This window comes from Gigantopelta aegis, chromosome 10 (assembly GCF_016097555.1).
Source record: "Gigantopelta aegis isolate Gae_Host chromosome 10, Gae_host_genome, whole genome shotgun sequence".
Lineage (NCBI taxonomy): Eukaryota > Metazoa > Mollusca > Gastropoda > Neomphalida > Peltospiridae > Gigantopelta > Gigantopelta aegis.
In genome coordinates this window covers 8623331-8649853 of record NC_054708.1, presented here as the reverse complement: position 1 = coordinate 8649853, position 26523 = coordinate 8623331, and the positions used below count along the sequence as shown (strand labels likewise).

The window sequence follows — 26523 nt, the reverse complement described above, 5'->3', positions numbered from 1 at the left end:
CGGATACAATCCTTTGGAAAACCATAAAAAGACAATCCCGATCGTTTAAACTGTTTATTTTTACACCCAAAGGCCGCGCAGTACGGCACTGTTGGACTGGGGAACTGGGAAACTCTTTTTACGTGCCCCTATCCACGAAGGTTCAGGCACGCCCACCACGGATTTAGCCTCTGACTTCGCCAGTGACTAACTCCGGTGCAGGAGGGTACTGTTGGACTGAAAAGATCGTAAGCCCCTTACTCCATATATAAACAGTTAACAACAATGGAAGAGTACAGCGGCTCTGACGTCACTTCCCTTTTTTTCCGAACGCTCACGAAGAAATATGCATAAATCGTACTTTGATACTGATGAGCATAATTTCTTCATTTTAAGTTAACTACACGTATTTTATTGTTATAAAGTTATTTGTATATTATTTGTATATTATTTTTCTTTTAAAATGAGCTATAATATGGTCTCGTGTCATGTTTCCTTTAAAGCAAATCAGGTCAGTGTCCATCACTGTAGTTGATCCAGGTAATTAATATAACCGACAAGAATAACCATTTGTCAATGGGAACTGTTTACTTTAGTGTCATTCCCATTTTGATTGAATGGTGGAGATGTCTGTTCAAACTCCAGCTGCAATATTTCCACAAGATGATGATGATGCCAAAACCAATCCATCAGGTTTATGGGTATAACAGTAACAGAAGCTATTAATTAGATTTTCCTGTCCTTTTTTTTCTGCCAGGCCTGATGATCTACTTCCTTGCTTATGTGATAGTGTTGGATTTGGCATATATAGCAGTGGCAGATCTAAGGGGGGACTCACCCCTCCCCCTAAATTTTGAAAGTTTTTATATATATATATATATATATACTGAACAAAAAAAGAAACTTCCGATTTGTACATATAGTATTTGTTGTGTTAAAGAATTCATTGTGTAATGAAATTATATAGGTAGTATTAGCCTTGAGCTGTATTATCAGGATTCATGAATTTTATTGATTATTTTTGCACTGTTAATCGTTGACAACGTGAAATTCAATTTGCACGTGCATGTATGGTTCGACATGTCCCGTGTAGTATTCGGTCAATGTGTTTTACTTGTCTTACTGACATTGTTGTCAAGTGAACGAAAACACTTCAAAATTTGTAAAAAAAAAAAAAAAAAAAAAAAAAAAGTTTTTTACATTGTAGCATTTTTAGTACGCCAAGAATACCCAATAATTTATGCGAACGGGCGATTGGCATCTTTGATACTGGCATGTCGACAGAAGATGTTGCAAGGCATGTTGGGAGTTCTAGTCGAGCAATACGAAATCTTCGCGTAAGATTTCGAACGACAGGAAGCACCAACGACTTGCCACGTCATGAACACGCATTTGCGCAATCGATTCCAAACTGCCACTGCTACTGCTGCTAACACACCTGGACTTCATAATAACCGAATCAGTGGGCAAACTGTTTGTAATCGTCTGTGGGAAAATGGTTTACATGCACGACGTCCTTACGTCAGATGCGTTTTAATGCAACGTCATCGTCTAAATTGGGCACGTGTACACACTCGTTGGATACGGCGACGCTGGAATACTGTTCTTTTTTCAGATGAATCCAGATTTTCTTTACAACGTGGTGATGGCAGGGTGCGCGTCTACCGTAGGAGAAATGAACTCTATGCTGACTGTTGTGTTCTTGAACGAGATTGTTTCGGGGGTGGGGGTTCTGTCATGGGCATTGCCCATGGTTATCGTTCACCACTAGTCATCATTGATGGCAATTTAAATGCTCAACGTTACCGCCAACATCTCGATTTTTCAGCATGATAATGCCACGTCTTATACAGCTAGAGACACTGTAAATTTTCTTAGGACAAATAACATTGATTTCATTGATGACTGGCCCGCTAAAAGTCCTGATCTCAAACCCATCGAGCATGTTTGGGATGGTCTGGATAGACGATTGAGGTGTCGTCCCAACCCACTCGCTAACGTCAACGAACTTCGTCAAGCGCTCATTCAGGAATGGAACAATATTCCACAGGCAGAAATCAACACTTTTGTCAATTCTATGCGCCTGCGAGGCACTGCAGTGGTCAATTCAAAAGGTGGTCATACCCGTTATTAAGTGGGTGTTTTTATTTTTAACCCCTACCACACTTTGTCAAAATTTCTCCCAGTTTCTGTTGACCTATGGCCATGATTTTTGCACCAAACGATTCATCATGGAACACTCTTTAAATGCATATATAACAATTATTCCCCCGGTTTGTTTTCATCAAGTTATGTTTAAGCAAAGTTAGCGGAAGTTTCTTATTTTGTTCATATATACTCTTCAAAAAAAGAAACGCAAAAGGGTACAAATGGGTTATAACTCCGATTTTATGTTTCCTACCTGTTCATGCTTTGTGAATATACGGTCATTGCATGTCCCAAACACATTCCCACGGTTACATTCGATAAAACGCAGCTACTGTACAATAAAGTTCCAAAATGTGAATATTCGCAAAAACGCAGCCACGTGCAAACCATGTCACCACTGCACGTGCGTTGTCTGCACGTGCAACATGAACACCGACAGTATAAAAGTGCAGGGTGTTCGCTTGCCTGGCCTCTGTATCTGGCCGACAGTTGACAATCCAGGACATGCCACGTCTCAGTGAACCGCAGAGAAACAATGCCATCGGCCGACTAGACGCAGGCGAATCCAGAACAGCCGTTGCCAGGGCATTCCATGTGTCCCCAAGCACCATCTCCAGACTGTGGGACCGTTACCAGCAACATGGATCAACACGTGACCTCCCTAGATCCGGTCGACCACGGGTCACTACCCCCGGGCAGGACCGCTACATCCGGGTACACCACCTTCGGGAACGATTGACTACTGCCACCTCCACAGCCGCAGCAATACCAGGTTTGCGCAGGATATCCGACCAGACCGTACGGAACCGCCTACGTGAGGTAGGAATTCGTGCCAGACGTCCAGTTCGAGGTGTCATCTTAACACCACAACACCGTCGACTCCGACTGCAGTGGTGCCAGATTCATCGACAATGGCCACAACTGCGATGGAGACAAGTGTGGTTCAGTGACGAGTCCCTATTTCTGCTCCGACGTCATGATGGAAGATGTCGCGTGTATAGGCGTCGTGGTGAACGTTATGCGGCAAACTGCGTGCAGGAAGTGGACAGATTCGGCAGGGGTAGTGTCATGGTGTGGGCAGCCATCTCACACACTGGCAGAACTGACCTGGTCCACGTGCAGGGCAACCTGAATGCACAGGGCTACATTGACCAGATCCTCCGGCCACACATCGTTCCAGTTATGGCCAACGCCAACGCAGTGTTCCAACATGACAACGCCAGGCCTCACACAGCACGTCTCACAACGGCTTTCCTACAGAACAACAACATTAATGTCCTTCCTTGGCCATAGATATCACCGGATTTGAACCCAATTGAGCATCTATGGGACGAGTTGGACCGACGCCTCCGACAGCGACAACCACAGCCCCAGACCCTGCCCGAGCTGGCAGCAGCCTTGCAGGCCGAGTGGGCCACCATCCCCCGGGACGTCATCCGTACTCTGGTTGCTTCAATGGGCAGGCGGTGCCAGGCAGTTGTCAACACACGCGGAGGCCACACCCGGTATTGACTCCAGATGACCTTGACCTTGGTGGTGTGTCCTATCACTTACTCACAATGGACTAGAGTGAATTGTGAACAATCCTGCAACATTTGGTAATTATCGGACTCACCATTCAATAATTAAATCAATTCTCCAAATGTTACGACAATGTGGTTTTGCGTTTCTTCTTTTGAAGAGTATATATTTATGTTGGAGAATCCGAGGAATCCATTCATTGAGCCCCCCCCTCCCCCCCCCCCAATGGATTTTCAGGATCTGCCACTGTATAGTTTTATTATTTATGCCTTAATTGTAGAAAGTTTGGGTAGTATTATACAATTGATTAGCCAGGTATTGTGACATGGATGTTTTACCAGCCAGCACGAGGAACAGCCGATGCAATTTTTGCATTACATTCTATTATCACTAAGACTCTGTCTACTAAAAAAAGGTTATACTGTGCTTTCGTGGACTTTAAAAAAGCTTTTGATTATATTGACCGACAGAACTTATGGTGTAAACTTGCTAAAGTTGGTATCAAAGGAAAACTTGCATCAGTCATTCGTTTGCTTTACCATAATGTCCAGAGCTGTGTAACCGTAAATGGTCAACAAACAGAATATTTCCCAAACAACCTTGGCTTAATGCAAGGTGAAATATTGTCACCAATTTTGTTCGCATTATATGTCAATGACTTTGAGATGAACTTTATTGAAAAAGATTGTATATCTTATGACTGTAGAGACCTAAACTTATTTCTATTAATGTATGCAGATGATTTAGTGCTTTTTTCGGAGTCTGTCAGCGGCTTACAGAACATGTTAGATTCTTTACTAGATTATTCAAAACAATGGAGAATGGAAGTTAATATTGAAAAAACTAAAATAATGGTTTTTAGAAACGGGGGGGGGGGCTCAGAATAACAGAGATGTGGTTTACGAGGGTAAAATTATAGAATTTGTTTATAAATTTTGTTATCTAGGATTTATTTTTTACTATAATAATAAATTCACAACTGCTGAAAAACATTTAGCGGATCAAGGCAAAAAGGCGTTGTTTGCATTATTGGCTAAAACGAAACCTTTATATCTGAATAATGCAACACTTTTATCATTGTTTGACAGTTATATTACCAGTATTATTAGTTATGCGTCAGAGATGTGGGGTTTTCACAAAGGAAACTTTGTCGAAAGAGTCCACCTCGATTTCTGCAAAAGACTACTTATGCAGAACTCGGTCGAGTCCCACTACGAAATATTAGATTATTTAATATGATAAAATATTGGTGTAAAATCCTGAACACAGACAACTGCATTCTGAAGAACTGCTATCGTCACTTATACGACTGTCGAACTTCATAACGAACATAACTGGGCTTATCAGGTTAAAAGTGTGCTTAACACGCTTGGATTTGGAGACATATGGATTAAACAACAACTTGAAACCACTTTCTTGCCAGTTATTAAGCAAAGATTGTTAGATCAAGCGAAGCAAGTTATTAGAGGCCAGATATGTGCGTCTCCAAAAGGTATCTATTATAAATATTTTATTGAAATGTTCTGTTTACAGTATTACTTATGTAAATATATACCTACCCATTTTAGAATATGTATTAGTAAATTCCGCCTATCAGCTCACAATCTCGCCATCGAAACTGGCAGATATCAAAATGTAGATAATTCAAAAAGAGTGTGTTTCATTTGTACCGACGATACTGAAGATGAATATCATTTTGTACTAATTTGTCCACTATATAATCGGTTAAGAACATTGTATATCAAAAAATATTTTTGGAAAAATCCATCTGTATTTACATACATTCAACTATTTAACTCCCATAATATTTTCACGTTCAATTCTTAAATAATTATGTACTTATGAGCTGAACTGCTTACAGTCAATAAACAAATACAAAATACCTGCATTGCTCGCATGCATGACTTGCTGCACCTGCCTGTAGTATGAACTTAACGAGAACACACATTAATAACCTTTGTTTAATCCTGTCCATAATAATGGAGATTAATCATTTAATGTCCAGAGCTTATGAGCACAACAGGTTTTTGTCTGTTCTTTGCACACAGTGGTCTTTGTAAATACAGTAATTTTGTTATAACAGCTGCTGAAGAGTTATAGATAATCAGAAATGCATTGCAGGTTATTTTAACGTAATTAAAGGTTCATATTTCAGTGGTAGGCCCGTAAGATGGTAGACATTATTTGGGGGGGTCCAGGGGCATGATTCAAAGGTTATTTGCCCATTACTGTAACTCTCGCTGTTAATCTCGATCCATTAGTCTCACTACAACTTTTACATTCGGTCGAGATGTAAAGGTTATCAATTTTTTTTTTTTAAATCCTAAATTATTTGGGGGACCCGGGCTATGGGCCTGAGTGGTTTTGACATGAAATGTTTTGAGGTCAATTTGGGCATACATAGTTTGAATACAATGTTTTTCACCATAGCTGGTACAATCTAAAGCTTTGAATGTTGCTGCCAATAAAGATTGTTCCATTGGAATTTAAGCAAGGGTACTCACAGTCTTGGACAGACAGCCCAGATAACTGAGGTGTGTGCCCAGGACATCGTGCTTGAACCGTAATTGGATATAAGCATGAAAATAAGTTGAAATGAATGAATGAGTTAGTAAATGTGATTAACATCTAATTAGTAAATACATGCAGTAATGTAGAAAGTACAACAGAGTGTAAATTCATGAAAAATAATTAACTATACTTTTTATATTGGGGAGCAAACCACATTAGGGGTGGGGGGGGGGGGGGCAGTATACTGTATATACCATTCAGTATCGGTATCATGTCAATACCAATTTACTGTACCAAGCAAATATCAAAAATACAGAAATCTTGGTATTGAAAAATGTTTCCCACCATTTAGTATAGCACTAACAATAAATCGGACAAACGCAAAATAGCTGAAAAGCAGAGAGATGAGGGCCTCGTGTATGGAATTTAATTTTATTTAGATGATTTACCATATTATGTGAAAATCACTCCCCACCATTTTACTCTACATATTGTATATAGATATGTATTTATAATGTATGCTGATGAGTTTTAAAACTTAAGGCAATAAATAAACTTGGAACTTGAAAAAAAAATTAGCAGATGAGCCTTAACTTGGGCATGCATTTAAAGCAGAGTATATACCGAAAATACCGCTCAATATCTGTATTGTGTCATTACCGAATACCATATCGATACCGAGGTAAATCGCCCCCAAAATACTGATACCGATACTGAAGCTGGAATTTCAATACCACCTAGCTCTTACTTATAGATTGTTTTAATTGATTTTTTCTAGCTGAGGACTCCCAGGACAAAACTGGACCATGTGCTATCATCTTGATTCTCATCTCCTACATCCTGGTCGGGCTCACGTTTCCTCTCTCACTCTGTGTCTGTATAAAGGTGAGTTCTTCAGTTACTCACTCCACCGGCCTCGGTGGTGTTGTGGTTAAGCTATTGGACATACGGCTGGTAGGTACCTGGTTCGCAGCCCAGTACTGGCTCCCACCCTGGGTGAGTTTTAATGACTCAATGGGTAGGTGTAAGACCACTACACCCTTTCTTTCTCACTAACCACTGACCACTAACAACTAACCAACTGTCCTGAACAGACAGCCCAGATAGCTGAGGTGTGTGCCCAGGACGGCATGCTTGAACCTTAATTTGAAATAAGCACGAAAATAAGTTTTGGACCTGTGCCAACACAGGTCTGAGTATGTGCCCACATTGAACTGCTTTGATTTAGGACCAAATTTCAACATTTCATACAGTGTGTAAAGTGATTCTGTGGTTAATATACATGACTTGCATGAATGTCAAAAATTATCATGTTTTTTTTTTTATAATTTCAAGTGTATAACATTTCATCAATATAGAATACTGTGAAATAACAATCAAACTCTTTCCTTCAGTAAATTAATAATAATATATGGACTAAGGGGAATCCCCATTGTGAAGTTTCAGCTTTTCCGTCAGTAGTTGAATGAGGGAATTACCGTATATCTTCGCCTGTAAGTCGATCTCGGCTATAAGTCGAGTCCCTAATTTCAAGCCCTGAAAACGTATTTTTTTATTGACACGTTTATAAGTCGACCCATGAAAAACAACTTATAAATACTGAAGTATTTCTTATTTTCAGCACATGAGAACAATAATGTACAATATTTGAACAAAAGAAAATTATTTTACAAACTTCGGTTTTCACGTTTTGTACATCGCAAACAAGTAACATAGCATCAAAACAAAATATTCCCTTAGTAGATAGTGAAAGCAGTTTGGCTGTTACCATATGGCATTGTACAGCATGGTTTTGTGCAGACAACAACTTTATTTATAAACACTGACAACAGATCACTACAATAAAACTGAAAGTATCATTTAATCACATTTTTCCGCCATATTAATACATGTAAGGAGGATAACTTTCGAAAGTACACTGGTTTTTATGTATTGCTCTAGTGAACTGCAGATATCAGTCTAAGTTGTTTTAAGAGAAAGCTCAGTAATATTCATGAAGTTAATCACCGACAAAATGTTGTTTGAACAACCATTAATGCCAGTGACCAGATTTCAAAATAAACTCAGGCAACAAGTAGTTAGTATTGTTTACATTTTTGCTATTAGTGATGACTGTTATTTTAACTAAGTGGACTGTTCTCTTGGCATGTGAGTGAGATCGCACGCCTTTTTGCATAACCAAAACCGTTCTAATGCCAAAAAAAAAAAGGTTATAAAAAATAAATGTGTCAAATTAACATATTTGAGTATAAATACAGGGCATACTTCAACAATAAAACTTGTAAATTAATCCCCAAAACGGTAATATTTTTGGGTGAAATTTTTTTACCCTCTTATAAGTCGACCCCCCAAGTTATAAAATAATTTTTGGGTGAAAAAAATTCGACTTATAGGCGAAGATATACAGTAATTCTAACATGTCATACATGTATTAATTCTAACAATTTTAAACAATTTTAAATAATTATAACAGAATTTACTGATGTACATGAAACAGAACAAATCTGTTTACAAACAAATTTATAGAGAAATATTTCGTAAGTTTAGAATTAAATTTGTTATTAAATTTAAAATAAATAATTTTAAGTTTTACCATTGGAATATATGAAATCTATCTCTTAGATTTTTGGTTGGATGGTTCTGATATTCTATGGGGTGTCTGCAAGCAAATACATAGAGATGTGTATATACATGTACATGTTTCAACATTGATAATTTTATGGTCAACTTTCTACAAAGTGGTTTGATTGGCTCATTCTAAAACTTGGTATGGGGATTCTCTGGGGCAGTCTACAAATAAAAATGAGAGATATTTCAAAAGGTTTGAATTTTTATTAATTAAAAAATAAATTAAAGTTGATGTTGATATAAAATTTTAACAAATTTGATATAGTTTAACATTGAACATTTTAAACACCTGTATCTATAAACAACATATGGAGAAACATTCAATTTTAGAATTTTAGGGGGTTTTTCAGTAAATTCAAAATACATGTAATTAAAGCTGCAGTTTAATATAATGACAGGGCTGTAGCTATGATTTTTTGTTGGGGTGGGGGGTGGGGGGGGGGGGGCAACTGAGTAGTCAATAGTCTAAAAAGATAATTTTCTTCAAGTTCTATAATTTTTTCCGGCCCTGTCTATGTCAATTGTAATTTGTTCTTATAATTTCTATTGTCTTATGTGTGGAACTACTTTTCAATTTCAAATTCTTTGCCTGGAATGATTACCAGGAGGGCTTTTAATTCTGCTATATGTACTTACAAATGGCATAGGGCAGAATTTAGCTCAGTCAGTAGAGCTTAGGTTGTAGGATGAAAACCCCACAGCGAACCTACTGTGGGGGGGGGGGGGGGGTTTCATCCCAAACAGTGCCCCATGACTGGTTGTGGTATGTGCTGTCCTGTCCATGGGAAAGTCCATATTAAACATTCCATGATGCTCATGAAAAAATGTAGCAGATTTCCTCTGAAGACCAAATGTTTGATATCCAGTAGCTGGCGATAGCCGATGATAAATGAATCAGTGTGCTCTAATAGTGCCATTAAACAAAACAAACTACTTCCAAATGGAGATGTTTGTCCATCAGAATACATCATGGGATTGCTTTGAACAATATCCCTTTGTGTTAGATCATACTGGCACAATAAAACATTTTTACAATACCAAATGTGTAATTACCATTCTTTGAATGATTAATGTATAAATGATTACTTTCGTCGTTAAGCGCCCATTTGTCTATAACCAATATCTGATTATATGAACACGTACAGTTCTCAATAACTGTGATATGTTTACGGTATTGCCTAGGTTAATTCACAGAGTTCATTGTGGGTTTTACAAACAATTTGTATGGATCTGTTGGAACATAGGATTCACACCTCCGTGAAACAGAATATTGGTTTTACAACACCTCCTCACATTGACAGTGATGGCTGTTTGGAAATGTTTTATTTAACGACGCACTCAACTCATTTCATTTACGGTTATATGGCATCAGACATATGCTTAAGGTAGTACTATACCAAATAACTTCCGGCTGGGTCAAAGTTCGAGGTGCACCGAACTTTTGATAGAGAAGTGAACACCACAAGTCCTGTGATTGGTTATAAATGTGAGTGTGTTGGTTGTAAAAAATAATAGTTTCATCTGGGTAAAATAAATGTGCAATTTTATTTCATCTAGTACCAACGTGTCAAGTAGCCTTGTGCTTGAAACATGTATGGGGTACCTGTAAAAAAAAGTACTCAAATTTTGTGCGAACTAGGGTAGTCATAGACGCTACCCGTTATCTCAGAAACGAGCAGCTTGACCCCCATTTTTTTCTGATTCACTTTAAGTGTAAGTGGTGGTAGTATTTATATCCGTGGCGTTTATGTCGGTTGATACGTTGCAGGTAGGAGTTTTAGCCGCATATGTTACTATTGTCGTCTATGGGATTTGATTTGGTAGTATACACCCTATAGCACATATTCAGTGCATAATAAAAAATATTATGATTTTGTCATTTTATTTAATTAAACTATACTGGTTGATTAATTAGCCATCACTCGATCATGCAAGTTCACAATGACCTTGACCTTGACAATAATCTCTGTACATGGCTCTGAATGGAGTTTGAATCAAAGTTAGCACTGAAGAAAAGTTGGTTTTGGCCTATAATTCATACTGTAAAGATTTCAATAATTTCTTTTTACATGGTATTTGACTTGCCATATACAACTGCTCTTAAATATGGTATTATATATAGGCAACCTGAACTAAGATTTTAATAGCAATTTATTTTTATATTAAAAATAGCATGTGCCAATAGTGGGTTAATGTCTTTAGTTTCCATTAACATTGTTAATTTTTTATGTATGAAATTCTGAAAACTCAAATTTGTAAAGAAGTTGATTTTTATTGTCATTTTGACATATTTATAGGGTGCTAAGTTATATTTTAGACAAATTTGTAGTTTTATGCAAAATTTAAAGTAAATTTGAAGAAAAACTTTACCAAAAACATAATTAAATTTGTTGTCACTATTGTGCCTTCTGTTCTTATTTGTACATAACAATAAGGTTGTTAAACATATACTTAGATCTCCAGATCATTTTTGTTTCTTAATAATCACTTAGTTAGATCTCATGAAAAGCATTTTGAGTTTATACTAGATTCAGAACCAATTTTTTCAGATTTGATTATCTGCCTTGGATTAAGTTGATAATTTATTTTATTGTTAAAGCTGTATTACCTAATGTTACTAGCTAAATAAAATGCTGGATTACAGATTGTAGGAATACATCTAATGTACATATTGTATTCATCCGGATTAGAAAATAATGCAAGAAAATAGATGTTCGGGTAATTTTGTCATTTAAAAATAGTTTTTTTCAGTAATTAATCAAAAATAAATGTGTTAAAGCTGCATGATTATTCCAGATATTACAACTATTAAAACCTCCAACTACAGTAGGCTATAAATAAAATATAGTCAGGAATATTGGTGGCTGCCAATGGTTTTGATGGTTCATTATGAAAATCAGCATGGCCGATGGATTTGAAATTCCCACACCTGGTAACTTGAAGACACCCACACCCAGCATACAGGATTTCCTCCCAACACTAATGTTCAGGACATTAAGTCATTACTTCATACAGGTACAGTCATGTTTGTGTTTCCTTCCTCAGACAGTGTATTTTTTTAATACTGATATTTCTTTGATGTGCCTGTTAAGGTCTTCATAATCTAGGGGTCAATCAAGTGCATGTGTTTTAATGGCATTCTTTAAAGGGGTAGAGGTACTCTGACTATCTTTGTTGTCTCTACATATATACCTGAGTACACACACCCAACTGAAAGTAAATATCTTCAGGAGTTTTATTTTAAAACATTTTGTTGTTTAATATGACATATTGCATTTGTACAAAAACTATATGCAATATATATGCTTTTTGAGGTGTACATTATATTAGGTTGCACTGTAGAAACAACACTTTCAGTGAGGTTGTCAGTTTATGTCAGAATACACCAGATCCTGGTTGTCATAAAGACACATAGCTGGACACTTTTTGAAAAATGTATGTTATCAGTATAGGTAGTACTATACCAAATAACTTCCGGCTGGGTCAAAGTTCGAGGTGCACCCAACTTTTGATAGAGAAGTGAACACCACAAGTCCTGTGATTGGTTATAAATGTGAGTGTGTTGGTTGTAAAAAATAATAGTTTCATCTGGGTAAAATAAATGTGCAATTTTATTTCATCTAGTACCAATGTGTCAAGTAGCCTTGTGCTTGAAACATGTATGGGGTACCTGTAAAAAAAAGTACTCAAATTTTGTGCGAAACTAGGGTAGTCATAGACGCTACCCGTTATCTCAGAAACGAGCAGCTTGACCCCCATTTGTTTCTGATTCACTTTAAGTGTAAGGGGTGGTAGTATTTATATCCGTGGCGTTTATGTCGGTTGATACGTTGCAGGTAGGAGTTTTAGCCGCATATGTTACTATTGTCGTCTATGGGATTTGATTTGGTAGTATACACCCTTAAGGACCACACAGATACTGTGGGAGGAAACCCACTGTCACCACTTCATGGGCAACTCTTTTCAATTAGCATAGACAGGATAGCACATACCACGGCCTTTGATGTACCAGTCGTGGTGCACTGGCTGAAGTGAGATGGCTGTTTGGTGTCTAATATAATATAGTTATTTCGACAGTTGGTCAATAGTGATGGAGAATGATAACAAATCTGCTGACACTGTATGTTACACTTACCACAATTGATTAGCTACCACAATAGGTTGCACATACAGATAAAACAGCAAGGGATCTTTTATATGCATTTTCTTATAAACAGGACAGTACATTCCATGGCATTGGTGTTCTAATAGTCACAGGGCACTGGTTGGGATGGGGTGAAAAGAAACAATAAGAAAATGATTGGCAGTATCCAACCCTAGTGTTTGTGTAAATGTGTATCTGTTTGTGTGGATGTGTGTGTGTCTCAGTGCCTGTGTGTGTGCGTGTGTGTGTGTGTGCATGCAGTGCACATGCATGTGTGTAACAATTATCTGGACTGTCCCAGAAATATTCACTTGAGAGAATTGGGATCGACTCCATAATTATTAGACACATTTTTTGTTACCAAGTTGGACATGTAGCCAAATATCAGGAGATGCAGACAGTACTTGTGTTTTCATTTCCAATAAAGGCTGTTTCAATTGCTTTTAATTTATTGAAAATCTTACATTAAAATTACTAGTTGGCTAAAAGGAAAAATTACTATGATTTAATTCCCTTGAATAGTTAAAAGTTGAAAGTGTTTTGTTTAATGACACCACTAGAGCATATTGATTTTCCTTGAATAGTGACCTACATGTAATTCATTTAATTGTTTTCATCTGCAGCCATATAGTATACATACTGAAAATTATCAAGTATACAATTGTTTTACTCATTACACTGGGAATACAAACTACATGTACAGTAAAATAGATTTAAACTGCTTAGCTCATTGTCATAACGTTAATCTTTACCCCGGTAAATGATATATTTTTCTAGTGGGTAACATGAATTAAGTTCTAAAGTTAAAGTTTGGTTTGTTCAATGACACCACTAGAGCACATTGATTGATTAATTATCAGCAATTGGATGCAAAACATTTAGTATTTCTGACTTCATCAGATGAAACCCACTACATTTTGTCATTAGCAGCAAGGGATATTTTATATGCATTTTCCCACAGACAGGAAAGCACATACCACAGCCATTGACCATGAATGAATGAATGAATGAATGAATGAATGTTTAACGACACCCCAGCACGAAAAATACATCGGCTATTGGGTGTCAAACTATGGTAATGCAAATAAATAAAGTGATGATCAACATCAATATAAAAATTCAAGGTTCAAACAAAAACAGTGTAAAGAACTGTGCAAAAATACAAATACAAATATCACAGAATTTTACGGACACCGAATTTTACTCTAAACTTCAATTTGTGCTGTATTCGCCATTCTCAAAGAGAATGTTACACCCCTGCACCACGGTGAGGTTACAGCACGCGCAGGGGGCCTTTGACCAATTGTTGTGCACTGGATGGAATAAGAAAAAACCCAACCAGTTGAATGGATCCTCCGAGGTGGTTCGATCCTGCAATACAAGCACTCAACCAGCTGAGCTAAATCCCAGCCCAACTTAAGTGCTAGTTAAATATAATATCTTAAAATTGTCTCTTCCAGGTTGTCTAGGATTTAAATGATAATTTTTTATTAGTATTAAATTTTGAATTAGATGGCTTAAAGGGATATAATTCCCGAGTTTGCTGCAGTTTTTAAGATGTTATCGACTAACAGACGTTTTAACGATGGTAATTATTGGCTGTGTTTCTGATTGTTCTAATATTTTACCAGGTTAAATTTCATTTTATTTCCTAAAATATAATTTTTTCGTACATACAAAATTATTTGAAGAAAAATTCCAGTTAAGGCTTCTTACAAATATTAAGACGACCAAAACCGCATTGAATATATAGACACTGATATTCTAAGCAAGAAAATATATTTAATCATAGAAATATTTTATTAGTCGGAAACATCTTACAATGCAGCAAACTCAGGAATGTCCGTTTAAGTTCTAGATAGCATGTAAAAATTAAATTTAATTATGTCTTGCAGGTTGTCCAGGAGTATGAAAGAGCAGTCATTTTCAGATTAGGTCGTCTTTTGAGTGGAGGGGCGAAGGGGCCAGGTAGGATGCCTACAGTTTGTTGGGGTTGTATTGGGAGTGGGGGGTAATTTTTATTTGTTTTGCTATATATTGTAATCTTACAGGTGTAGTTTTGAAAAAGAGGGGAAAGACAAGGATAACAGTCAGTTCATTGATGTGAAAGAGAACAAATTGGCTGTTACCACATAGGTTACTTTTATTTATATTTTTTCGCATAGGCAGGATCTTTTATATATACATTTTGTTATAGACAAGATGGTACATACCTTGGTCTTTGATGTGCTAATTATGGGGTACTGTTTGGGATAGGAAAATCCACTATTCCATTGATGGTACCGGGCAATCGATCCTACCACCCACTGTACCTCAGGTGAGCAATCTACCACTGAGCTATTCATGTTTAAAATGTAAGGTATAAAGTTTGTTTTGTTTAACAACACCCTAGAGCACATTGATTTATTAATCATCAGCTAATGGATGTCAAACATTTGGTAGTTCTGATATACAGTCTTAGAGAAAAACACCTGGTACATTTTGTCCATTTGTGGCAATAAAGGGATCATGCATCATCCCACAGACAGGATAGCACATACCATGGCCTTTTGTATACCAATTGTGGTGAACTGGCTGAAATAAGAAATAGGCCAATGGGCCCACCAACTGGGATCAATCCTAGATCAACCACATATACAGCAATTGCATTACCACTGGGCTAAGTCCTGTCCTATGCAAGGTATAATGCAGTACCTGATATACCACAGTTCAAGTGATATCGGAAAGCAAACATCATTTTCTATTAAAAGTTGTTGTATCGATCATAGCCTGAGTAAATACTGGTCAATCCATTTTCCAATTGAAGGAGGATGATTATCAACCTTTGTTGATGGAAAAGAAAATAGCATTGTTTAATGACAATGACAAAAGAAGCCCTATGTATACAGTGGAAGATCTATAGGGGGCCCTAATTGTTTTGTTTTTTTGTTTTTTTTGTTTTTTTTAAACGTTTGAGAATCCGAGGAATCCCTTCATGAATGTTGTCCCCACCCCCAAATTTGATTTTCTGAATCCGCCACTGATATAGCATGTGGGGGACTGGTGTTTGTGTTGACTTAGTATTATTATTATTATTATTATTATTTTAATAGAACTAGATTAATCATGAATTTAATTTTTAAAAATAATATTTTTTTTTTTTTACACGAAAAGCAGTTTATAACAAGCCCAGTATTTAATTCTGCAGCATTCTTGTTTGTAATGTACTTTTTTTTTCTTTTTTTTTTTTGGGGGGGGGGGGGGGGGGGGGGGGGGGGGGGGTCATTTAGTAAGTTGTTGATCATAAACTGCTTGATATTTAGTTCATGTTGTTTAAATTTCAGGAATATTTTTTGTTCTGCCATGCATTGAACAGTACACTAAGGTGGATTTAAGAACAGTGTCTTTTGATGTTCCACCACAGGAGGTGAGTAAAACATAGCTAGGTGTATAGATAACATGATAATTAATTTAGCATAAGGTCTTACTCTTATTTTTATACTGAAAAGTATGCCAATATATGGGTAAAGAGAAACTGTAATATTCATTAAAAAAAAAGGGTAGACAAAAGGTCTGCTAGGTTCATATTCAAACCACCCACTCACTTCCATGTACACCTCCGATCTTGATTAGTAATTTTCTCCCATTTTATGAATGCATCCTATGATATCCTCTCCCCTTCCCTCCATTACATTATTAATATGTAATATTTTCTTTAATGGCCCCAAAGTTTCATCGCCTAAAGTTGTTTATCATTCATTTTAAAGTATGTTACATAAATTAATGCAGATTCTCACTCACAATGTTGTACATTCACATTTTGTGCAAATACAGATTAAATTCATATATATGTATGTAGGTGTATGTATGTATGATATATGTGTGTATGATATATGTATGTATGATATGTATGTATGTATGTATGTATGTATATATGTATGTATATACATATTGTTTATTTACATTTGAACAACCGTCCAAATTACTATAAATCAGATAGAAATTGTGTGTTTAATTGCATGTATGCATGTATTAATTTCCAGGTTACAGCTTGTTTGAGGTCGCAAAAAAAACCCCACAAAAAACAAACAAACAACAACATTAATGTGGCCTACACTTATGACATAATAAAGCCTTTAGAATTACTATACACATATGCTTACATTTGGGCTTGTAAATAATATGCTGAAAATCCCTGATGATAAATATTTTTAAAATCTAATGGTTGCATACAACAAACATGAATTTTGATTAAATGCTTTGTTCGTCATCTTTCTACGCACAACAAAATTGTGAACGGAAAATATCACACCTAAGACAGCCAGTCCACAAACCCTTGTCAGTTTGCTTGCTTTACTTTAAACATTCATTATTGTTTGTCCTAAACCTGTGTGTAACAATCTGTGTCACTAAGTGTGATGCAGTGCTGTAATCAGTCATTCTGACACTCATCAGTCTCAAAGTTTTTAAGAAAAAATCAATACTGCATGTGATTATTTGAGAAAATTGTCTATTTTTGTGTGATATGGTACTTCTTTCATGTGAAAGCTAGGTTGCCAATTACTGAAGCTTGCAGTCTTGGATATAAAACAGCTGCAGCCTCTGTATGGTCTTAAAGTTCGTTTTTTCTCCCCAGTGATTATCAAGGTTAAGTAACAACAGACCATCAGGACTTCGTCTTGTTGATGCCTAATCATGACCATCTATGTTTTGTTTGCTAGATATATACATTTATGAACCCATCATTTAGCAGTGTGTCACTGAGTCAGTCACTGGGTTAGTCAGTCGGTCACTCATCGAATCAGTCACCCATTAAGTGATTGAGCTAGTAAGTCAGTCAGCTAGCCATTGAGTCAATAAGTTGGTCAGTCAGCCATTGAGTAAGTCAGTCAGTCATTGAGTCAACAAGTTGAGTCAGTCAGCCATTGAATGAGTAAGTCACTCAGTCATTGAGTCAGTAAGTTAGTCAGACAGCCAATGAGTGGGTGAATGAGTGAGTCGGTCAGTCAGTTATTGAGTCAGTAAGTTAGCGAGTCAGCCATTGAGTCAATAAGTACTGTATTGTGCATACACTTGAATATTTAAAATTTAAATTGCTGTTTGTCACTTTAAATACCATAATGATAATTATTATCATTTTGTTTATTTACAGGTGTTAACAAAAGACAGTGTCACCGTGTCTGTAGACGCTGTAGTATACTACAGAATACACAACCCGACGGTTTCCGTGGCGAATGTCGAGAACGCCTCACACTCCACACAACTGCTGGCACAAACAACCTTGAGAAATGTTCTTGGCACAAAGAATTTGTCCGAAATTCTTCAGGAACGAGATATCATAAGTCACAGCATGCAGGTGGGTTTTCATAGGATTCAGTTAAGCATTAGATCTTATTTTATTTATTTATTTATTATTTATTTACTTATTTACGAAACATTATTTAAAATTATTTTAATGTATGAATTTTACACTACAAATGTGCACACACCTATACACACACATAATAACTGGTAGGACTACATGTATACTGACTTTGTTGTTCGATTTATTACCTCAACAAACCAGATTGTGCTAGCATAATTAAGCAAAATTCTTTAAAATTTTATACAAATTTGATATAAAAATCTGTGGACTTGTGAAAAATGCATGCTTGTTATCTGCATTGTGAATGTTCCATGGCAAAGTTAATGGCTTTGATATGAAGAACCAATTACTTCCAAACACAGTGTGAGATCAGTTTATGTGATAGATGTGCAGTCAGTAAATTTGGTATTGGATCAATAAACAAATAGCAATATTTGGTGACTGCTTTCGGCAACAGGCTTTGTCGAGATCTGTGAACAATTTTTACTTGTTGCTTTTTGATCATCAAAGTGTCTGATTATACTTAGTGATTTTATGATTGTGATAAAATGAAATTGGTGTGTATGAATGTGTTAATATGGTTTTGTAGTTAGTGGTGTTATAAGACTGTCACAGCACTTGCACCAAAATCAGCAAGGTTTAGGAATCTGGAATGCTTTTAACTTACCAATAAGTGAGTCATTTGTGCCACATGTTATAAGCCAAATAGTATAATAATTTGGCTTTTTGGTTCAAGCACATTTGTCCTGGTCAAACACCTCAGCAATCTGTGCTGTCTTTTGAAGTCAGTAGGTTAGAGTGAGAGTGATCGAGGGATGGTGGCCTTCCCGTTGAGCCATCATGATGCACACGAGCCAGTACCGGGATGTGAACCTACTGCCTACTAGCCTTAAATCAGATGTTTTAACCCACACACGACTGAGCCATGCAGTCATTATTAGCTAATCTGGCTGTTGACAAGATGAGCACAGGAAGGAAATCTTTTATTTAAAGACGCACTCAACACATTTTATTTATGGTTATATGGTGTCAGACATATGGTTAAGGACCACACACATATAGAAAGAGGAAACCCGCTGTCGCCACTTCATGAGCTACTCTTTTCAATTAGCAGCAAGGGATCTTTTATATGCACCATCCCAGATGAGCACAGCTGCACATTAATAGCCTTAGATAAAAAAAAAACTGACCTTTCCAGTAATTTGAATCTTTTTTTCTCTCTCATAATTTATTTAAATAAATTTATGCCCTTTTTCTCTTTTTTTTTAGTTTGACATTTTCACTAATTATTTTTTGTTTAACCTGTTCTCCGGTGACTGGCAGTCCTTACAATTCTTTCATTCAAAAAACTTTCTGTGGACAATGTAAAGATTTTTCTAATTTACTGTGTGTGTTTGTTCTCCTTGATGACATGAGATTGGTATTTTGAGATAATGCTGCACATCCATTAGTGCAGGAATAGATAAACAGTGGCTTCTGCGAGTGCTTGGTGACAAAGCAAGCTGAAACGGTAATCTGCGGCTAATGCTTGTTTGAAATGGATGTGGCTATTAGCAGATCAATTGGCACATAACTACGCTAGTCAAGTTTGGACGGAGAATTACTTCACATGAAACAGTAATGGTCATATTTCCTCATTCACATCACTTCCAGGCATAATGATTTTATCGAGTTGTTTTCGTGGCGGAACGCTCCACACTGTCCCATGGCACTGTGTCTGGTAATGCACAGCAGGTTCCAGTACCACTGTAAATGTATGATATATGCGGGAGACATATTAAGACACTGGTAGTTCAACGGTCAGTGGGTAAAACAAAGCAGAGATGCAGATTCTCATTACTCAAGGTGATTTATTGATTGGTCTGGGTTTTAGGTCACTTCACTGTATATATTTCTTTGGTATGCTTGTGTATACAGTAGGTGATGCCTTGTTGACTTGTGACTCATACTTCACGTGTTCTCGTTACAACCAGTGGAATAGACTGTATATCAAAGGCCATGGTATGTGCTGTCATGTCTGTAGGAAACTGCATGTAAAATTAAGATTCCCTTGCTGCTAATGTAAAAATGCAGTGGGTTTCCTCTTAGACCATATGTCAGAATTATCAAATGTATGACATCCAGTAGATGAAGATTAATAAATTGGTGTGCTCTAGTGGTGTCCTTAACCACAAACAAACTTTGTCTCCATTATGTAAACAAATTACATATTGTGCCTTGAGACTGTATGTGTATTGCACTTATATAGCCGTTTGACTCATTTCTTTTTAACTTGATTTTTGGTGGTTATATCCTATTAAGGTTCAAGCATGCTGTCTTGGGCACACACCTTAGCTGTATGGTCTGTCTATGAGTGGGGATAATAGTTAATTATTGTAACTGTTATTTACTATTTATTTTAACTTGATTTTTGTATTTTGTTCAGTTGTGGTTCAAGCATGCGTTGCAGGACACACACATAAGCACTGTGGCTATCTGTGTTGTTAGTCCAGGAATATAATAATGGTTAACTGTTGGTGGTTAATGAGAAGGAGCAGGATGTAGCTTATTGGTAGAGAGCTCACCTGAAGTACAATGGGTCGTAGGATATATCGCCATATCAATCAAAGGCCACAGTTTAAAAGTGTGCTGAAGTGTCACAACACAAATATTCCTTTCCTTTAATTGCTTAAGGACAAAGAAGTATGTAACTTTTGTCTGCATGTACCCGGTACCATCTTTACATTTTACAAGAAAATTTAATATATACTTATATTGTTGATCATTATGCAGTGCGCCTTTCACCTATCCATTTTGCTGTTAAAACTCTAGGTCTAGATGGGAGTCAGTACCTACATGTATAAGATTTGAAGATGCACTCTCAATGTTACAGTTGTCATTTTTTACATACATTTGTGATAAATCGGGTGTCGGAAGCATTATGGCCATGGCCGTACCACTTTTTGGGCCATGAATGGTTTTTCTCGTCCTATGGTGCTCGCAAAGTATAGATCTCATTATATGCATTGCTTTCATGGCCATACCAACTTTTAATTGCTTCCGACACTCCTGTAACTAATTGCAAATTAATCCATCCCACATATAATGTTGGCCTAATTAACTCAAGAATATCAGAAACCACATTTTAAACCTATCCATCAGCCTTGTTAGATTTTGCAATATGATAAATATCAGAAACCACATTTTAAACCTATCCATCAGCCTTGTTAGATTTTGCAATATGATGAATTTTAAAAACATGTACAGTGAAACTCCTCTCAACCGGACACCTTTGGGACCAAATGAAAAGTTTGGTTTTAAGAGGTATCCGGTTTAGAGAGGTTCTCTTCTGTACAGATGTTCAAAAAGGGACCTTGAAAAACATCTGGTTTTGAGGAGATTCCGGTTTACAGAGGGTCCAGTTTATAGAGGTTTCACTATGTGCATGTAGTTATAAATAAAATTATTTGTATGTGTCTTTTGTCTGCATGTACCCGGTACCATCTTTACATTTTACAAGAAAATTTAATATATACTTATATTGTTGATCATTATGCAACTTTTTAAACTGTCCATTTAATATAAGACCCGCTTTCCATATATGCGATTCCACAGTGACATCATAGCATTTGAGCATTGAGTACGACTATTCAACAAATTTTTTTATATTTTTTAAAAACAGTTTCTTGTGAGTTCCCATGTTCACAAGACATGGAACCATCAAAGTCTTTCACAGGAAATTCGAAATCCTATGGCCTGAAGAGGAGTTTCTTAAAATATTTTTCTATTCAGCACATTTCAATTTTAAATGTGTTCTATTATATTTTAGACAATTTTGGATGAAGCCACAGATAGATGGGGAATCAGAGTGGAGAGAGTAGAAATGTGAGTATAATGTCAATTTTATTGTATAACTGTATATATAGAGGCTCTTTCATAGGGTTTCAATAAACATTTTATGTCAACTCGTGATGTGTGAAAACAATATTTTCACAACTTGTTACTATTTTCACACATCACGAATTGACATAAAAATTGTATTTGAAAAAAACACTATGAAATGGTATATTTATTATATACATCTTTCTGAATTTTTGACAGTAATTTTCGCTATTTGTTAATTTATTGCACTTATCCTATCAAAAAGATGTGATGCCATGATATATTTATATAATGTTTTAGTTATATAATCCAAGCTATTATCAATGATAGGGTCTTTGAGATCCTGTTGGTTTACACAAAAATTCAGATGACACAAATGCCAGTTTGGACAGAGTGTACTGTACATGTATTATGAACTATTTTCTGTGTCTTACAGTAAGGACGTGCGGCTGCCAGTTCAACTGCAGAGAGCAATGGCAGCAGAAGCTGAAGCTGCCAGGGAAGCAAAGGCCAAGGTAAGTTCCACGAGCCAGAAGTTGGATTTTAGCCCAAGGGTCATGCTCACGTTAGATATCTGCTTTATTCTGTGACGGTAAGAATGGGTAATTCCGCGAAGCTCTGCCTCGTGGAATTTCTCATTCGGCCTGAACAGAATAAAGCAGATATCCAACGTAAGTAACTAGTTATTATTTTTATCCTGCAGACCATAAAAATTAAGGGGAAAAACTATTATTTCTGTTATTTCTGCCACATTGTAATATGACCTAGAGGTCAAATGATCAATTTTGTAATGTAGCTATGCATGTGACATCAAAATTCATAATCTGCTAGTATACGTTTATGACTTTGCTTTAATCTATCATCATAATCAGTCCATAGAAACAGTGGTTGCACGATAAAAAAAAATTTAGTCTAGATTCGAGACTCTAATAGAGTCTGAGACGTGAACGTCATGACAATGCCATACAGATGATATATGTTTATACATGTACCATTTAAAAAAGAAATGAAATGAACCGTGGCTCAGAAATTGGGAAATGGTGCACAGACCCATGGGCCTAAAACCACGGTTTTCGGTAACATCGAATAATCATCCGATCCCTAATCTCTAGTATTATTAATGTGACACAGAATTCTCTGCAGAAATTACAAGTGTTAATTAATTGTTTGTTTGCAGGTGATTGCTGCGGAGGGAGAACAGAAGGCTTCGTTTGCACTGAAAGCAGCAGCAGAAGTGATGTCAGACTCCCCCGCCGCCCTCCAGCTCCGGTACCTGCAGACGCTCAACTCCATATCATCTGAGAAGAACTCCACCATCATCTTCCCCCTACCCATATCACTGTTGGAGCATTTTATCAGAAAGTAGATGTCACATCACTGGCTAAGTCAAGATGTCCGACCACAGCAATGAAAAATCATCAGACCAAATTTTTCACTTCTTCTTAAAGAAAATCCCAGCTAAATGCACATTTGAGCTACAGCCCTGACCATGTATTATGGTTTTCTTGTACAGATGTATGTAACAAATATCTTTAATTGATAAAACAAAACAAATGAGATGTTCAGTCTATAAAGATGAACATCCAGGAAATAAATGTGACATATTGTTGAGAATCAGACTTTTCAGTTTACAACCCATGTACAGTAAGGTCTACTTTCCGTTAACGTAATTTGTATGGCATTCGGCCTTCTCAGAAAAAGTCTTTCAATTAATTATTTTTCTGTGCACGAGTTTTATCAACATAGTGATGTCATAACAATATGTATTTATTAATGGGTTAAAAATACATTTCGATGATTTGTAGTCGTCTGCTTGCACATTTCTGTGTGTTAATGGAAAGCAGACCTAAGTGGACACATGTACTGTATAACATATATTTATTTAAGAAGATATATATAGAAGTATGGGCAGCTTCTCCATAAAAAAAAACATTGGGGTGTGTAAATTTGATGTCATTGTGGAAGACAGGTTTTCTTACCAGGAAGATAACATCATCAAACCATAGTATATCTTTTTCAACCAGTCACCATGTGTTAAAAATACATTAGACACAGTGTTACTCTAAAATTATATCCAGTAACACATTTCTGACTCGTATAGACTTTAACTTGCTTTGCCTATTGATTACATATTAGTGGTTTTTTAATTGCTCCTTTCAGAATGAATAATGTGTTCTCATATTTGTTGTATCTATAATGTACATATGGTATAATTATTTTAATATTTTTGTGTTAAATATTAATTAACTGCATCATAAAATCATTAGTCAAGATTTTTTATTGGATTATTTTTGAAAATTTAAAATGTTGCAGTTTAGATATTGTACATTTCATAGACATACATGTTGTGCTTTAATCCAAGATCTGAGCTTATTACATGTAGCAATGATTCTATTCTTGGAGAAGAACGCAGCCTGTGCTTATAAAACTAGTCTAGACTTAAATGTTTACTGTTGTCACACACATGCACATTGTATGTGTTGTCATGGCATTAAAGTCTCCAGACCTTATTAGAGACTTGAGTCTAAACTTTACAATTTTATAAGTATGAGGGCCAAGGTCCATATTTTTAAAGCTATCTTTGCACCTATGATATTGTAAAACCATTAAAGGCTATGACATTCAATGTCGGCTCCAGAAAATCCATTTAGGGGGGGCAGTGACATGAGGTGGAATGCCAATGGAACTTTGGGGGAGGTTTGGATGGGGATTGTAAAAAAAAATTTTTTTTTTATATATATAATAAAATTATATCTATCACAAAATTTACGGGGGGGGGGGGCTAGATCCGCCTCTGACATCACTATGGCATGTGTTGTAGTGACATCATAGCCTATGATGGTTTTGACATCGTATCTTTAAAAATATGTAGCCAGGGCCACATTTTACGTGTATAACTACTTAATGTACCTAAGATGATGACAGCTTTAAGATCACTTTGTAAAATGGGGCATACGTCTGAATGAACAAAATGCCTTGTTTCTTCTTCTTGTTTTAAATCTGCAACATATCTATTTTTATTGGTAAAAAATTTTTCGATTATAGCTGCTGTTTCCTCCCATAATGGCGTAGGATCTTCTTGTAGGGGAAGTAACTTCCACTATCTTGGCTGTTGATTTCTTATTTTATTTTAAGACTTATAATCCTATCATTACAACGAGTTCTGTTCCCATTCATGCTTTATCTTTCATATCCTATCTGATGTCTCCCATACTGAACTTTATCTTTCATATCCTATCTGATTGATGTCTCCCATACTGAACTTTATCTTTATGTTTCATATCCTATCTGATTGATGTCTCCCATACTGAACTTTATCTTTCGAATTTATTAATAACTTAAAACTGCTGGTCATATGCATTTTTTGACAGAAAAAAATAAACATATTTTCAATGTCTCAAATAATATAGGTCTGTGTGGTTTCCTACTTGCTTGTCTATATTTTTTCCTTCAAATTCTCTGATGATTCCATTGAAGGTAAATGAACATATCGTTTGTTATGGAATGGTGAAAGATAAATAATAAAGATAAGTGAAATTTTGTTTTCAAACGTTTGATTGGCAACACTTCTAGTAATTGAAAATTGATTAGCAACTACTGTTTAATGTTTTAGAATTGTATAGCTATTTTTGAAATTTGTGTAGGGAATCACGCTGCAAACCTGAACAAAATGTTTAATGAAAATACAAATATTTAGAATTTTTCATGTATTAAATTTTGTCATAATACATGTATATCATATTATATATGATATTTTTTTGTCATGAAAAACAATTTTCATTGAATGCTTTTTATACTGTATTCTGTTCAGATTGCAGTGAAGGTTGGTGAATTTGTATTTACAAAGTAGCTTTACCTTCCTCAGTTACACATACTGTACATTTATAGTGCTGTCAGTGATGCTTTTGTTGAAGACAACTGTGCATCTGTGATCTAAATCCCACCTGTTTCTTGGTCAAAGTGCATGGTACCAGTAAAGGAAAATAAATGTTGTTTTATTGACTCCTTGCAACATTTTAATTAAAGAAACTCAACTAATGCCCCACAACAGGTATATCAAAGACAATGGTATATGCTGTCCTGTCTGTATGAAAGTGCATAATATAAAATATCTATTATTACTAATGGAAAATTGTAGCAGGATTTCTCAAGTCTTGTGTGTCAGAAGTATCAAATGTTTGACATCCACTAATTTATGATTAATAAATTAATGTGTTCTAGTGGTGTCGTTAAACAAAACAATCTTTAATTCTTGTGAGGAAGAGATTTAAAGGCTGAAAGACACTGATCTAAATACAGAAACTTTGAAATACAGGTGCTTGTATGGTGTCCTTTTCAGCATTTTGTTTTTCTATTTATTTTCATCTTTATTTCAGTTAAGCTTCAA

At 36.0% G+C, this 26523-nt stretch overlaps 1 protein-coding gene across 2 annotated transcripts in view; it reads left to right on the top strand.

Moving 5' to 3' along the window:
- LOC121382749 (band 7 protein AGAP004871-like) overlaps window positions 1-24886 on the top strand; it is a 55322-nt gene extending 30436 nt beyond the window's left edge. For both annotated transcript variants that reach the window (XM_041512322.1, XM_041512323.1), the window contains exons 2-8: window positions 6938-7044; window positions 14827-14899; window positions 16255-16337; window positions 18063-18266; window positions 22084-22139; window positions 22573-22651; window positions 23314-24886. In XM_041512322.1, coding sequence (XP_041368256.1) covers window positions 6938-7044; window positions 14827-14899; window positions 16255-16337; window positions 18063-18266; window positions 22084-22139; window positions 22573-22651; window positions 23314-23502 — 791 coding nt within the window. In that variant the 3' untranslated portion in view covers window positions 23503-24886. The remainder of the gene's footprint in view (window positions 1-6937; window positions 7045-14826; window positions 14900-16254; window positions 16338-18062; window positions 18267-22083; window positions 22140-22572; window positions 22652-23313) is intronic.
- Window positions 24887-26523: the final 1637 nt, after the last annotated feature.